Source organism: Mus musculus, chromosome 2 (assembly GCF_000001635.26).
Source record: "Mus musculus strain C57BL/6J chromosome 2, GRCm38.p6 C57BL/6J".
NCBI classification, from domain to species: Eukaryota; Metazoa; Chordata; class Mammalia; order Rodentia; family Muridae; genus Mus; species Mus musculus.
Genome location: NC_000068.7, coordinates 4,880,777 through 4,897,274, shown reverse-complemented (window position 1 = coordinate 4,897,274; position 16,498 = coordinate 4,880,777). Strand labels below are relative to the sequence as shown.

Below are 16,498 nucleotides of genomic sequence, written 5' to 3'. Positions count from 1 at the left end.
GATGGCTCAGCGGTTAAGAGCACTGACTCCTCTTCTAGAGGCCCTGAGTTCAATTCCCAACAACCACATGGTGGCTCACACCATCTGTAATGGGATCTGATGCCCTCTTGTGGGGTGTGTGAAGACAGCAACAGTGTAACTTATATACATAAAATAAGTAAATAAAAATTAAACAAACAAAAAACAAACAAAAAAAACCCCCAAACTCCATGACAATTATGTCAACACCTGACCTGATTCCTCAAGCTGGGACTCGCACCCCTTTATATGGCTTAAATTTTCATTTATGAGAATATGGATAATTCACCTAAGGACTTTACTGATAATTTTATAGAGGTAAAATTTAAAGTTTTCATTTCACAAGTGCCCCCCCCCCCCCGCTTCAAACAAAACAAAGCACAAACCACTCTGAAACTAAAGAGCAACTGTGAGAGCTAACTGTCCCACCCACCCCTACTCTCAGCCCAGCCCCAGTCCTGAACTGCTTTTACTTACAATATCCAGCCACTGGTGCACAGCAACTGCAACCTGTGTCCCCAGGGGCTTTGTCAATACCAGCACATCCCCAGGTACTGCATTATCTGGCCTGCAGAAAAGAAAAGAGCACGTTCTGATCACACTAACGGAGGCGGCAACAGTAAAGCAAAAAGGGAATCTTGTTTAAAATAAACGTTTTGCAACAATTCTTCCTTTCCTGTGTGTGTGTGTGTGTGTGTGTGTGTGTGTGTGTGTGTGTGTGTGTGTGAATGCACATGTATGTGGGTTAGGTAGAAGCCAGAAGTCAACATTATCTTTAATATTTTCCAGCTTAGTTTTTGAAATAAGGTCTCTCACTGGGCCCAGGACTTACCATTTTGGCTAGTGAGCTCCAGGGACTTGACTGTGTCTGTCTCCCTGATGGCAATACAGGTGAGCACTGCCAATAACTAGTTTTTAAGTGGCTGCTAGAGACAAAACTCAGGTCCTCATGCTTGCCCCAAATAGATGCAGGATGCTTACTGGGCACGCCATCTGCTACTGGAGTAAAAGGAGCTTCCACTAATGAAAAGATGGCTAAACATGAACAATGTGCTCAGCTTCTCTCTTCTGAGCAAGATTATGGTGCTACTCACTTGTCACCTCAGCTGCCTGGGAGACTAGGGCAGGGAGATCAAAGCCTGCTTGACATGGCAGCCCTAAGGAACAAGTTAAAGGGAGAGATGGGGTGTGTGTGATGTGTAGAGATCTGAGGATGTAGCCAACAGCAGAGCCACTGCCTTCCACACTCAGGTCTGGGGTTCAACTCCCTATTATGGAAAAGCAAGCAAGCAAGCAAAACCACAAAGCAGAAGAGCAGAGATCAGGTCTGTAAACCCAGGCAATCGCCATCCGGGGAATCTGGCCTGCCTGTTCACTGCTGTGGAGTGGAACCTGGCAGAGCCTTTATGACAGGCAGGCTCTCAGCATTACTAACACACCCCACCTGACCTAGGGATTCTTAGAACTAGTCCCAATGACCTGCTCCAAGGTTATGCCTGGAACATTAGTTACAGCATCAAAATAACCAAACATAATTGAAACAGCAATAGCAAATACACAAAACTAACAGGAGGAGAGTCTGGCAGGAAACTTGAGCCTCTACACAGATCATGACCACTGCACTGTAGATTCTTTTTACATCTTTTACATTCTGACTCAGGTCAACATACTACCTGCCAGTTACTAATTAAGAACTGAAGTGAGGGTCAGTCGATGGCTTAGTGGGTGCTTGCCACCAATTCTCTGGACCTGGTTGCCATCAACTCTCAGAACCTGGGCTCAATTTCTTTCCTAGGACTCCCCAGGAGAGAAGAACCAGGTCCTTCAAGTGGTTTCCCACCACAGAAATCAATCAATCAATCAATCTAAACCAAATAAATGAAGGACAGGGTGCCTCTCTGAACATCAAACATGGAACGTGACAATCTATGTTGAAATCCATCTCTAAAGGATACAGAGAAATGTTTTTTCACCCCAAACAAAGCTTTAAGACTAGATGCTTGCCACCACTACTCATTAAAGAAACGCAAGTCAAAGCCACATGGGATGGCACCTGTGTAGGCAGGTACCACTACACTGGTTCTGAGCAGAAGGAGAATGGCATCATAAAACAACTTCTAGGGCTGGTGAGATGGCTCAGTGGGTAAGAGCACCCGACTGCTCTTCCGAAGGTCCAGAGTTCAAATCCCAGCAACCACATGGTGGCTCACAGCCATCCGCAACAAGATCTGACTCCCTCTTCTGGAGTGTCTGAAGACAGCTACAGTGTACTTACATATATTAATAAAATAAATCTTTAAAAAAAACAAAAAACAACTTCTAGAGGGGATGTGGAGAACTTGGGTCTGTACACACACAAAAGAGCAAAACAAAACTGCACTTGAAGGGGGTTTATAGTAATAGGAGAAGACAACTCAAAAGTCCACCAGTCAACAGACAAACTTGAGGTATATACAGACAATAGCTTACTAGGCCATAACAAAGTACTGTGGTGGTGGTGGTGGCATACACCTTTGAACCCAGAACATGGGAGCTGGAGGCAGATTGTGTGAGTTCAAATACAGAAAAAAGTTCCAGGACAGCCAGGACTACATAGAGAAACTCACTCTTTTTTTTTTTTTTTTAAAGATTTATTTATTTATTTATTTATTATATGTAAGTACACTGTAGCTGTCTTCAGACACACCAGAAGAGGGAGTCAGATCTTGTTACGGATGGTTGTAAGCCACCATGTGGTTGCTGGGATTTGAACTCAGGACCTTTGGAAGAGCAGTCGGGTGCTCTTACCTGCTGAGCCATCTCACCAGCCCGAGAAACTCACTCTTAAAAAACAAAACAAAGAGGGCTGGAGTGATGGCTCAGCAGGTAAGAGCACTGACTGCTCTTCCAGAGGTTCTGAGTTCAATTCCCAGCAACCACATGGTGGCTCACAACCATCTGTAATGGATCTGATGCCCTCTTGTGGTGTGTCTGAAGAAAGCTACAGTGTACTCATATACATAAAATAAGCAAATCTTTAAAAAAACAAAACAGAACAAAAAAGTAAAAAAAAAAAAAAAAAAAAAAAGCACTATGGATTTGTGCTACAACTTGATGATATGAGAGCAAGTAAAGCCAGGTACAAAGTGTCCTACAGAGCACGGTTCCATTTATCACAGTGCTCAGAGCAGGCTGCCCTTACAAAGAACACTGCGGGAAGGGCAAACTAGAAATGTCTGCAAATAAGGACAGGCGTGGGTAAGGGAAGCCAACGTTCTGGGTGCTGACGGGATGATGCTCATTCAAGCCTGCACTCACAAAACCACTGTAGACTTAAAACGCTGACACAGAGGTAGAGCTTACGGTGCAGTACCCGCTTAGCAGACACAACAAGCTGTGTTCAAGGCCAGGTACAAGAAACCAAACAAATCAGAAAAGCTGTGGAGGCAGCCTTCCCACAACTCTTGGACTGAGCAGGTGAGGCAGGAGGATGCGTTTGAGGTCAGCATGAGACACAAAGTGATACCTTGTTTCAAAAACCAAACCAGAAAACGGACACATGAAATGCTGAATACCATGTTACATGTCTTTGTCACCTGAAATTTACAAAGTCTAAATTTGCTCAGGAATAGGATCAAAGTACTGACAAATGCTACAACGTGCATGAAAATAAAAACACTATGCCAATACAGGACGTGAAACCAACCAAGATGTATCTGAAGGATGAGCAAGTGATAACCCCAGTGGGAGTTTCCACTCAGGGTGATCAAAGTGCTGAAGGGATCCTGGTGAGTCTATGCTCTGGAAAGGCCCAAACCCACTGAACTGCATACTCTCAATGGGTGACTTGTACAGCAACTGAATGACACCTTAATATACCTTATTTTTAGAGAGGATGAGAGAAAAACAGGTTCCGACATGAACAAAAGCCAACTTACATGATAAATTCATTGGGCTGGCAGACCGTTGTGGCGACTCCTCCCAGAACAATCCAGGGGTTTAATACCGTTTGGCCGCCTGTTACAGAGGTTCCCGCTTCCTCTGCCGCATCTTTAAAACCCTGTATAATTAGCGGTATCACTTTATCCCTCTCCTAGGGTTTAAAAGGACAGAGATGAAAAGTCATGAATTCTGTTCAAACCCCAGAAAGGATGGCTCTACATTTGCAGTTATAAAGAGATAAAACCCTCTAGAGAGCAGAAGCTGACAGACAGGGTAGAGTGCAATAAAGCAGGGACATGTTTCCTGATGCAAGCATGCTGGCAAGTGTATTCTGGGTTACAAAGTGAACAATGAAGCCCAGCTTCTTTTCTTCTTTCTTTCTTCCTTCTTTCCTTTCCTTCTTTCCTTTCTTCCTTCCTTTCTTTTTCTTTTCTTTTTTTTTTTGAGACAGGGTTTCTCTGAATAGCCCTGGCTGTCCTGGAACTCACTATGAATACCAGGCTGGCTTCGAACTCAGAAATCCGTCTGCCTCTGCCTCCCAAGTGCTAGGATTAAAGGCATGTGCTACCACTGCCCTGCGAAGCCCAGTTTCTTAACTGGTAGGGGTTATAATGTGCCATTTGCCCACAGGCCTGGCCCAGACATGGGTGACTATTAGAGGCCAACTCTTGGCTGGTCCTGAAGGACACCAGACAAGCTAACCATACAAACACAGCCCTGTTTTCAAAAAGAATTTTGTTTGCCAAGAAGTGGGAAGACTCGCTGAGAGATTCGATGTAACCCATCCTCAGAGAAGCCCTTCCTGTGAGAACTACTGTTTAAAGTGCAAACTGCTAGGAAAAAAGACCACAGACAACTGGGCTTTCTATCAGTAAATCACGACAAACTGACTAGGGAGCGCATACAGAAAGAGAAAAGAAATAAACACACCCTGCTAACATAAACTAAGTAACTGGGTCACAGAGATGGCTCAATGGTTGAGATTATGCATAAAAATTTGGCGCTCAGCACCCACATGGCAGCTCACAACTATCTCTAGCTGCAGTTCCAGGCACACATGCAGTGGACTCATGTGCATGCTGGCAAATATTCATGCACATAAAAGAAAATAAATAGAAATAACCTAAATAGGAATTCATCCTTGGTTCGAAGAACAGGTAAAAGAACAGAGTGCCAAGCAGTAACAGAAACGTGAGCACGTGAAAGCGAGAGGGCCTTGCCCTGAGCAGAGGCTGCTCTCTCTCCCCCTGAGGGTCATGGGTTCTGAACCTGACCCACACGCCTGGCACTAAGGGACTGTTAATATAGCTAGGCTTTATTTAGTCTCCCCTTCTCTCTCTCTCTCTCTCTCTCTCTCTCTCTCTCTCTCACACACACACACACACACACACACACACACACACAAAGTCTCCCCTTCTCACACACACACACACACACACACACAAACAGAGAGAGAGACAGAGAGACAGAGAGACAGAGAGACAGAGAGAAGAGTTTAGGAGGAGCAGGTGGGAGAAGAAGAGGCTAGGTACTCTCGTTAGAATTTACAGATCGATGCCCCGAAGTGGAAAGCTGCGATACTGAAGGTCCCGTCTGTAAATGCGAAACAATGGAACCGGCGAATGTGCGTCTGTGACTTACCCGGTCAGTCATTTTATTACTGACTCCAAGGAGCATCAGCATATTGTCACACTCCGTGACACCCATTGCATAAAGGTCACTGAGGACATTGGCACATGCTATCCTGCCCTACGAAAGAGAGCAGAGATGTGAAAAAGCCAGGGATTTTTCCCCCCATCTGTAGAACCAAAAATGAGGCACACAAAACTCCAAGACCGTGGGAGTTTGCAGCAGGACGGCTCCCGGACATGACTCTCAGCTGGCACCTTCAGTGACCTGTCGGGCGCCCACTCACCCACAGGAGGAGAATAAAGAGTTCACATTTTTTCCCATCTAAGATTCAGAGATCCAGCTCAAGATGGGTCAGGGTGGGGGATCGGGAAGAGAAGCAGTTAGTTAGCACCATGGTCTGGGAGAGAGGCCTGATACAGTCATTTCAAGGCAACCTTGGAAGCCAGCACTCAGCAGACCACAGCAAGTGTTGCCTCTGCTGGTTACAGAAAGGTGATTTTTACGTTGTTGGATTCAGAAACTTTTGCAGTTTCAAGTTGAAGAGGTAAATAGGAAACAAAAGTAGGAGAAATAAGAAACACACAGGCCTGAAGTAAAATTGAAATAGCATTTCCTGCCGGGTGGTGGTGGCACATGCCTTTAATCCCAGCACTTGGGAGGCAGAGACAGGCAGATTTCTGAGTTCGAGGCCAGCATGGTCTACAAAGTGAGTTCCAGGACAGCCAGGACTGTATAAGGAAACTCTGTCTTGGAAAAAAAAAAAAGAGAGAGAGAGAAATAGCATTTCCTAGTAAACTGTATTGCTTGATGAGGAGTTTAAACAACATCCAATAGGATGTGCTAATAAAGACTACTGCTCTGGAAGATTTTTAAATGTTAAGTTGTCATTGTCTAAATTATCTTTTTATAGATAGTAGAGAAAAATAACAGGGTTTTCTTCTGACACAGGATAATCCTCATGGACGCAGCACATCATTTTCAGTTGCTGTGTGTGTTCTTGGGACTCCCAGGCAGCCTTCCCTGCAGCCTTCTGCAAGCCTGGTCAATGAGGAACTTAGAGACTGAGTTTCGGGCCATGGGGCAAACATGCAATAGCTAGCTACTCTCACATGCTTCTAAGAGACGCTGGAGAAGGACAGACTCTGGGTGACTCCTCTGCCACTTGTGCTCCTTTACAGAGAATGTACGTTCCATAACCTCTACTCATACTGCACTCATTTTCCTATCCATGGCCCACATCCTTACATGTGAAGCTTGATCCAGTGTCCCTGCAAACCAGGAAGGATAGCTGACATTTTTAAACAAGTGGGATATTCCCATTCCTTCAGTGTTCTCTTGGTTGGTTAAAGACTAGGCAGCAGATGAAAGGCTGCTGGCTGTAGCATGTAACACATGGCTGGAAATGTGTCTGCAGACGGCATGACCAGTAGCTACAACTTTGTGTGTTCGAGCATGTGCATGCTGGAGAGGACAGAAGTTGATGTTAGGTGTCTTCCTCAGTAACTCTACCTTATATTTCAAGACAAAATCTCTTATTGAACCTGGAGCTCAACAATTAGGCAGACTGGCGGGCCAGCAAGTCCCAGGGATTTTCCTGTCTGTTTTTCTAAGCATGAGTAGTACTATAGGTATGTGCGGCTACACTCAGCTTCTTACTTGGAGACTGGGGTCTTCCTGCTTACATGGGGAAGTACTTTTTCCTTGCTGTGCCATCTCCCTTGCCTTGGCAGCTATAACATGAATGCCACAGTCAGGTAGATCTCAGAGTACCATATGGTACAGTGGTGAGTGCGCATGGAGGTGGCTGGGTAGCTGGTAACCAACTTACCCTGAAGCCTAGTTGTAAAGTAAACCAGGCCTGGTGCTCTGCCCTCAGCACCGGGAGGCAGAGGCAGGCAGATCTCTGAGTGTGAGGATCTAACTAGACAGTTCCAGGAAAGCCAGGGATACACAGAGAAACCCTGCCTCAGGGGGAGTCATGTGATGAGATTCTCAAGTTCCTCTACTGTGTGGGAGGAAACATTTAGAATCAGTGTTATTATGAAGCACAGCCAGGAACAGCCAGGAACAGTGACTTTTACGAACATCAGAGAGATAGGTACAAGGAAAGCAAACAGAGAACACCATCGACCCTTAGTATCCTCTCAAAACAGCAGATGGTAGGTGTTCTGCACACACTAGGAAGGCAGCAGACAGGTCTCCCTCTCCACGCCACTTGGCTCATTCCATGTCAAGCGAGAGGAGAAAGGTCAGCCCCACAAGGCAGGAGTCAGGGAACGGTAATATAATGTGGATTCAGCAAAAGTGGAAAAACACAACAGCCAAACATAAAACCCAAACCCAAAGGCACACATAAACGCAGCCGAAACCACAACCAAAGCACAAGGCAGTTCCAATTACAAAAAGCACAAACTTACCATCATATACGGGTCGTCGACGATAGGATAAATGTAATCTGTGGTCTGAACCAAGGAAAGACCACCATGCCTCAAAGGAATGACGCAAGTATCCATCCCAATGCCTGGCAAGAGTGACATTGCCAGCACCCAAAAAATAAAAGGAGAGAAGAAAAGCGTTTATTCGTGTATGAGCAGGACTTTGAGCAGGAAGGAATTCTACAAGACAGCAAACCCACACTGCCAACCAATCTATGTGTGCGCTATCAAGAAGTGCTACTGAAATGACTGTGAATCAGAACCAGCATAGGATGGAGGACGTGAATTGTTAATCAACAAGACTGCAAGACAGCACAAAACCTGAACCTTACTGAAGTCTTTAACACTGTATATTCCTGAGCCCTGTGATTGATGCCCTGGCTATCCTAGACTCGCTGTGTAGACCAGGTTGGCCTCTAACTCACAAAGCTCCACCTGTCTCTGTCTACCAAGTGCTGGGAATAAAGGCGTGTGTGCTATCAAGGCATGGTGCTACCACCATGCTGCCTCATATAGAATTTCTCTGCATGATAAAGTTCTACAAATGGAACTGCTATAGCTACTTTGATATTAATTACTGGATGTTATTATAACCTCCTAGATAGTATTTGTATCATATTCTCATAAAGAAAATGGCAGTTAATATTACATTTAGCCTGAAGGAAACAAAGCAGAAATACAAAGTTCCCAACCAAGTGTGACCAAATCACTCAGTATCTGGGTAATTCAATTCTTTGTTTGCTTCCCCAAAGCACTTTCCTCACCTTTGTGTGTCCGTACATACTTCTGTATGTGCACATGTGCACCCAGACACAGAAGTCAACATCTGCTTTCTTCCCAACCTTACTTTCACCTCATTTTTTAAGACAAGGCCTCTCACCGAACCTAGAAACTCAGCCTCAGCTAGGATGGCTCTCGGTGAAACATGATATTTCTTTTATCCAGTATTGTACTGTAGTACTTGGTTTCAAAATCACTTCCTGATGCCCCTGGAGTGGGCAAGTTGGGGACTTTTTAGATGTGGTTAATCTGATGCTGGAAAAATCTTTTGGAAGTTCAGGATCCTATTAAAAAGATAGCCATGGTTGACAATATGCTTGTTAGTTTTTGTCATCATGACACAAATCTAGACAGTCAGGAAGAGAGAAACTCAATTAAGGAATTACCTCCATAGAACTGGCCTAGTGGGCATTTTCTTGGTTGCTGCCTAATTGATATAGGAGGGCCCAGCTCACTGTGGGCAGTGTCATCCCTGAGCAGGTGCCCTACGCTGCTTTAAAGAGCTGGGCGATCAAAAACAACAACAACAACAACAACAACAACAAAAAGCTGGGGGAACAAGCCAGCACACAGTACTCCCCTTCCTTGGCTTTCCTTGATGAGGAAACACCTGTAAGCTAAATAAACCCCTTCCTCTCCACGTTGCATTTGGTTATGGTGTTTATCACAGCAACAGAAATGCAAACCAGAACTAGGACTTTCTCTATAAGGGACAAACAGTAAGCAGTTCAGGCTTCTACTCCAGTGTCACCAAAGCAGCCACAGACATGCTGAGTGAGGCTGCATTCCAGTGCAATTTTCTTCACAAACACACGGCAGGTCAGAGCTGTACCTAAGGCCACAACTCTGATGCAGTAAGATAAAGGAGAGACCTTGGTAAGTGGAATCGGGGCCAGAACTCCTACATAAAGTTCAGACTGGACAAGCTTAGGGAGGCACATGGAAGAGGAGACTCTCTTGAAACCTGAGGAGGGGGGCTGGCGAGATGGCTCAGTGGTTAAGAGCGCCAACTGCTCTTCCGAAGGTCCCAGGAGGTTATGTGTAAGGCTGAGAAGCTGATGCTAAGCTACACGAAGTCTAGGTCTTCTCAAAGACAGAAACCTCTATCAATAGAACACATTTGCTGGGAGCTGGTGGCGCACACCTTTAATGCCAGCACTCAGGAGGCAGAAGTAGGCAGATCTCTGTGAGTTCGAGACCAGCCTGATCTACAGAGTGAGTTCCAAAAAAAGCCAAATTATAAGAATGAATGAGCAAATAAATAAAAGAATACTATTGTACCAATAACCCATACTTGACAGCTTCCAAGTATAGAAAACAAATGGACTGGTTTTAAGAAACACCTACTTTCTGGGGCGGGAGAGATGGCTCAGCAGTTATTTTTCCAGGGGTCCAAAGTTCAATTCCCAGCAACCACGTGGTGGCTCACAACCAAGGGATCCAACGTCCCCTTCTGGTGTGTCTGAAGACAGCTGCAGTGTACTCATAAAATAAATGAATAATCTTTAAAAAAAAAAAAATCCAGCCATAGCCAAGCATTGGTGGTACCCGGCATCTTTAATCCCAGCACGTGGGAGGCAGAGGCAGGTGGATCTCTGTGAGTTGGAGGTCAGCCTGGTCTACAAAGTGAGTTCTGGGACAGCTAGGGCTATACAGAGAAATCCTGTCTCAAAAACAAACAAACAAACAAACAAACAAACAAACAAAACCCAGGTGCAGGGCATTTTCTCAACTAGTGATTGATGGGAGAAGGCCTAGCCTATTGTGGGTGGTGCCATCCCTGGGCTGGTGGTCCAGGGTTCTAGAAGAAAGCAGGCTGAGTAAGCATGAAAACAAGCCAGTAAGCAGCATCCTCCATGGCCCCTGCATCCGCTCCTGCCTCCAGGCTCCTGTTCAGACTTCTTCGTTCAATAATGAACAGCAATGTGGAGTAAGCCAAGCAAACCCTTTCCTCCCCAGACTGCTTCTCGGTCAAGGTGTTTCATCGAAGCACTAGAGCCCCTCACTAAGAGGCCATACAATAATTATGTAGATCTTTAAGTATGTTTAGGCTCATCCTTTAAGTAACAGATTCACAGAGCCATGCATTCTGGGGCTTTCCTTTAATCCCAGCATTTGGGAGGAGCTCTGTGTTTGAGAAAGATAAACCACTAACCATACACAGAGTTCAGGAAAGAAAGCAAGAGTGCCCTCAGCTCCACTAGGCACTCTGGGATCAACCTCAAATCCACGTATGTGCGTCTGTGTACATATGGTACAGCTGCATATGTGTACATGCATGTGCAGGGTAGAGTACAACCTCAGAGGCCAGTTCTTTTTCTTAGACAGAGTCTGTCAATGTCTTGCCCAGAACACATCTGCCTCCCCTCTCCGACACACTGCACCACACACACACACTTTTTGTTTCTAAAGATATGGGTTTGGGAGATCAAACTCACTGAGGCCCTTGAACTTTCCCAACTGAGCTACTTTCCCAGTCGGCAACAGTCTGTGTGGCCCACTCAAAACCTCAGCCCATACATCCTGCAAAGGCCTTAAAGCTGTTCTTAAGATTCATAAGGCGGGGGCTGGAGAGATGGCTCAGCGGTTAACAGCACTGACTGCTCTTCCGAAGGTTCTGAGTTCAAATCCCAGCAACCACATGGTGGCTCACAACCATCCTTAATGACATCTGACTCCCTCCCCTGGTGTGTCTGAAGACAGCGACAATGTACTTACATATAAAATAAATAATAAATAAAATCTAAAATTTAAAAAAAAAAAAAAGAAGAAGATTCGTAAGGTAACACCCTCACTAGGGCAATGCAGAGAGCAGCAGTGTAGAGGTCATTTGAGAGAAAAGACAGAAAGGAGCTCTGCTGGTTCTCAGCTAACCATAAAATTAAAGTAAAAATGCCCTACTGTAGGGTAATGATGTCACAATATACTCTATAATCTCAAACCTGAGCCGGGCAGTGAGTGCCCGCCTTTAATCCTAGCACTTGGGAGGCAGAGGCAGGAGGATTTCTGAGTTCGAGGCCAGCCTGGTCTACAGAGTGAGTTCCAGGATAGCCAGGGCTACACAGAGAAACCCTGTCTCGAAAAACCAAAAAACAAAACAAAAACAAACAAACTAAAAATCAAACCTGCCAACCACATGCCCTGATGCTTTTTAAATTCTTTCTTTAAGTGGCATTAACAGTCACACTGGTTTGGAGCTAAGACGAAAGGATGGACCATCCAGAGTCCCACCCGGGGATCCATCCCATTATCAGCCACCAAACCCAGACACTATTGCATATGCCAGCAAGATTTTGCTGAAGGGACACTGATATATATAGCTGTCTCGTGTGAGGCTATGCCAGTGCCTGACAAATACAGAAGTGGATGTTCACAGTCATCTATAAGATGGAACACAGGGCCCCCAATGGAGAAGCTAGAGAAAGCACCCAAGGAGCTGATGGGGTCTGCAACTCTATAAGTGGAACAACAATATGAACTAACCAGTACCCCTGGAGCTCGTGTCTCTAGCTGCATGTGTAGCAGAAGATGGCCTAGTCGGCCATCATTGGGAAGAGAGGCCCCTTGGTCTAGCAAACTTTACATGCCCCAGTACAGGGGAACACCAGGGCCAAGAAGTGGGAGTGGGTGGGTAGGGGAGCAGGCCGGGGGGAGATTATAGGGGATTTTTGGGATAGCATTTGAAATGTAAATAAAGCAAATATCTAATAAAATTTTAAAAATTGGGGAAAAAAACAAACAAACAAAAGAGAAAACCAAAAAAACAGTCACCCTGGATCCTGAGGTCCTCTGACAGAGCTTCAAGAATTGAAGCAACACAGAGGAGGCATCTGGTTGTTGACTGTTGACTACATTTCTGGGTGTTAAAAGATGGTGTACATACCAAGTCGTGGCATAACAGCTCCCAGAAACTGCTCATCTTCTTGGAAGTGGTTCTCTTGTAAAGATTCCAGCAGTTTCTGTAGGACATCTTGGGGCACTTTGCAGCCTGTGCCTTTCAGTTCAGTAAACCTGGTTAGCCGGAAGCTCTTGTCCAATTCATAAGTCTCCGGGTTAAAGGACTCTCGAGTAGACATGGTTCTGGGGCCGCACTCTCCACAGCTCAGCCCCTCCCCTCCCTCTCTCTAGATCCACTGGGCTTTCTACTTGTGATCCACCTAGGTACCACCAAAACATAAAAAGAAGGCATTGTTAAAAGACTCAAGAATCAAGTGAATGAGTACACACCAGAGACACACACCGGGAAATAGTTTGTTAGTTAGGGTGCTGGGTAAACTGGAGTAATGGATAATGACATCAGGGGAATCACGGAGGATGGGAATGTATGACTGTGGCTCCAAGGGGAAGCTCACTCACGTGACACCTGCCACTTGGGCAGTAAACTCTGAAGTTAGTAGTTCTAGGGTGCAGGCTAAGAGAACTGGTCGGTATTCACTATGTATTAGCTTAAAAGTTCTATGCTTTAGAGAGCAGAGATCCTAGCTACAGCGACTTTCCTGGAAAAACCTCTGACTGTCTTTTGCTCTCTCACAGAGAAAAATAAAACAGTCACCAGAAACTGTAGAAAGGAGGACACAAACGCATCTCATGCATTTTTTTTTTTTTAAATTGAGACTGGCCTCAAAGTGATGTGCCTGCCTTTGCTTCCTGAGTGCTGGAATTAAAGGTGTGTACCACCATTCCCTGTGAAATTCTTCCAGATACTAAATCCTAATTTAAAAAACAAGTCTCCCTCTGAACCAACAGTACCAAACTAATGGGAGAAGTCACTGAAGGAGACACTACTTAAAAACCAACAAAACCCCCCAAGGCTTCCCATGGCTGTAAAACACAATGCCGTTCAAGAGAGTGCTTGCAAAGTTCGCTGATGTTTTTTAACATTCCTAGAAAGCAAACATCCTGCCTAACAAACCAGTACACACACCATTGACAAAACTCGCTAGTTCATTACAAAAAGAAACAGTATCTCATGAGATCACTAGTCGTCTGGCACTGGGTACCACGCACTGCATTTCCGCACCAGCTCTTCCGGTTGCATCTAATTCAAAACCCAGTTAAGTGCTCCCGGGGTTTACACACTTTCTGACTGATGCTTTATTGGGCATAGGATTACAGACACCCTAAGTTTTAGGGTCGGTTTCTCCCATAAAATTTATGATTGAAAACATAATTCCCATTTATATAGTTTTCCATCCCCCAGGAAGTACATCACTCATTTAAACTAAATTTCACAAAGCCCAAATTCGGCAATCCAAACCATCATCACAAACATGACATGAGCAATGATTTCAGCGGGAAACTACCGACACGGATTTCGCTCATCGTTCATAGAAACCAAACTTCTCTACAGAGCAGTGTGAGCCAAGCAAGTTTCCGAAATGGGCATTCTGAAGCCATTTAACAGTTTGGAAAGAGTGCGAATTAAAATTCACCTTCGAAGAAAGGTTTGGAAAATCACATTCATTTTGCAAAAAATGCCTGCCTCACCTCTACCTGGTACAAAACGGGAAGACTTCCCTTTATAAAGAATCTATTTTCCTACCTCCAATCCTCACGGCCTCAACCAAAAGGCAGGAGAGAGACTCCGAAGAGCACCTTTCTTTTACCTTATTTTCCCTACACTTTCTGGTTAGGAAAGTTTAAAAACGCCTTACATCAAGAAAACTCAGCAGTTAAAAAACTCCCAAGTGCAAGGAGACCTAAGTCACACGGTTTGGCCTCAAAGGAAACTCCAGCTATTTGAAAAGGATGGAATTTGGGGTGTGCTTTGGGTAGAGGGAGTGCGTCCGACCTGGAAGCCACATGTTTACACCTTTAAAACAATGACATGAATATTTAAAGCCCGCGTTTAACCCCTTCGCTCCCGCGGGAGGCGGGCTCGGGCAGCGGGGTGCGGTGGGGCAGCACACCTACCTCCCCGCCAGCCCCCAGGCCCCGCGCGTGCTCACAGGCCCGGGCGCCGCGGCGTGCGCGCCGGGACCCCGCGCCCTCCATGGGGCCGGGCGCGGAGGATGCCACTCAGGGGACACCTTAAGTCTCAGGCTGCCGCCTTTAAAGGCACGGCGGGCGCGGGCCGCGTTCTTTGTACCGCGCCGCGCGGCTGCCGCGGGCAGGCCACCGGCAGGGCCATGCTGCACCGCAGGCCCCGCGTCGCCGCTGCCGCGGAGACCGTCGCCGGCGGGGACCGGAGGGACCCGAGGGCCGAGTGGGGGCGGGGAGGCCCGCGGCTCGGCGCCAGGACACTGGGCGGCTAAGGCAGAGCGCGCGCGCGCGCGGGCTCGCCGTCCGCGCCGCCACACAAAAATGTCGGCGGGCGAAAAGATTAACCCCTGCGTGGCCGCCGCCGCCCTCCCCCTCCGCTCCTCCCTCCCAACCCCGGCCCCGCGTGCCGCGGCGGCGACGGCGGAGGAGGCAGCGGCGCGGGCGGCGCTTCTTTTTTAAAGCGGCCCCACCAAAGCCTGGGCTCGGCCCCCTCTCCAGGCAGGGCGCGCGAAGGGCCCCGGTGCACGGCTCCCCGGCGGTCCCGGGCGGCCCGGAGGGGGATTTGCAACGGCCGCGCCGGGCCTGCGGCCCGCTATTCCCCTTTAAGCCTGCTGCCTCGCCCCCCCTCGCCAGGCCCGCCGCTTACCGGCTCGCTTTGCGCCCTCCGCCTCCTCCCGAAAACGGGCCGCGGCGCTCCCACAATGCACCGGGCGCGCTGGGCTCCCTTAAGCGTCGCCTGAATTTAAAAAAAAAAAAAAAAAAAATGCTGCTCCCGGTGGCGGCGGCACCGCCGGGCGCTCGGACGCCGCGTGGAGCTCGGCCTAGGCTGGGCGCGGCCCTCCGGGAACCGGGCCGCCGCGCTCCCGCCGGCCGGGCGCGTGAGGGTCCCTTTAAGAGCGGCCACCTCCCTTTAAGGCGGCGGGCCGGTGGCCGGAGCGCCTCCGGGTTGCTGGTGGCGGTGGCAGCGGCGGTGGTGGCTGCGTGCGGCCCGGGAAGGGGGCGGGGGCGCTGTGCAGAGGCCCGAGCGCGGCAATGATTGGTCTCGGGGGAGGGGGTGGGGGGTTGCAAACCCCAGGAACGGTGGCATCCGTTGCATGATGCAAAAGAAAAAAGAAAGGAAAAAAAAGGGGGGGGGGTAGATTGATTTCAAAAGTTGCGAGCAGCACTGGCAGCAACCTTGAGTGATGGGGGCCACCTACTTTCGCATCTCTGTCCCGCGAGAAGGGAACAGAGTGTTTTTGTTTTTTGCACAACCTGGCTGGGTGCGATCCCCGCATCACCCACGGGATGCAATACCTGCTCCCGAATCTCTGCTGCAGTGAGACTGTGCCCATGGGAACAATGTGCAGAGTGTAGGAGCCAAGGTCGCCCCCAGTGAGACATTTGAAAACCCAACTTAACCCCGCGCTCCATTCTCAGTGACTCCCATCTTTTCTTCATTCTATTGTTTGAGCGTAGCTCCGCATTTCTTTGGAGTCCCAGTGAAATATGCAAATGCTCTGTGAAGTTTCTTGAATCTTTGATCTGCATTTTGGGGAGGGAGAGTTTATGTTGTCCGGGTTATACCATTTGTTCTTCTCATGTCCAAGTAAACATGGCAGACTAATCCTGTGTGCTTGAATTGACATTGGTAATGCGGTTTCACTTGAAGTAACTTCAGATTTCCGACTTCGTACTGCATTGCTGGTGCAGAGCGTGTCCCTTCGAAGGACTTCTCTGGAAAGCTGAGC

General features: G+C 47.4%; 1 protein-coding gene across 5 annotated transcripts in view; it reads right to left on the bottom strand.

Annotated features, from left to right (window-relative positions):
• Sephs1 (selenophosphate synthetase 1) overlaps nucleotides 1-15,711 on the bottom strand; it is a 28,994-nt gene extending 13,283 nt beyond the window's left edge. The window contains exons 1-6 of one of the 5 annotated variants that reach the window (NM_175400.6): nucleotides 15,415-15,711; nucleotides 12,670-12,943; nucleotides 7,989-8,092; nucleotides 5,581-5,688; nucleotides 3,936-4,090; nucleotides 496-586 (exon numbers count right to left, since the gene is read on the bottom strand). In NM_175400.6, the coding sequence (NP_780609.4) occupies nucleotides 496-586; nucleotides 3,936-4,090; nucleotides 5,581-5,688; nucleotides 7,989-8,092; nucleotides 12,670-12,862 (651 nt within the window). In that variant the 5' untranslated portion in view covers nucleotides 12,863-12,943; nucleotides 15,415-15,711. Of the gene's footprint in view, nucleotides 1-495; nucleotides 587-3,935; nucleotides 4,091-5,580; nucleotides 5,689-7,988; nucleotides 8,093-12,669; nucleotides 12,944-14,328; nucleotides 14,438-14,699; nucleotides 15,049-15,414 lie in introns of those variants that run through there. The other 4 variants (NM_001362707.1, NM_001362708.1, NM_001362709.1 and 1 more) reach the window with 4 other exon arrangements.
• Between the last annotated feature and the right edge of the window lie 787 nt (nucleotides 15,712-16,498).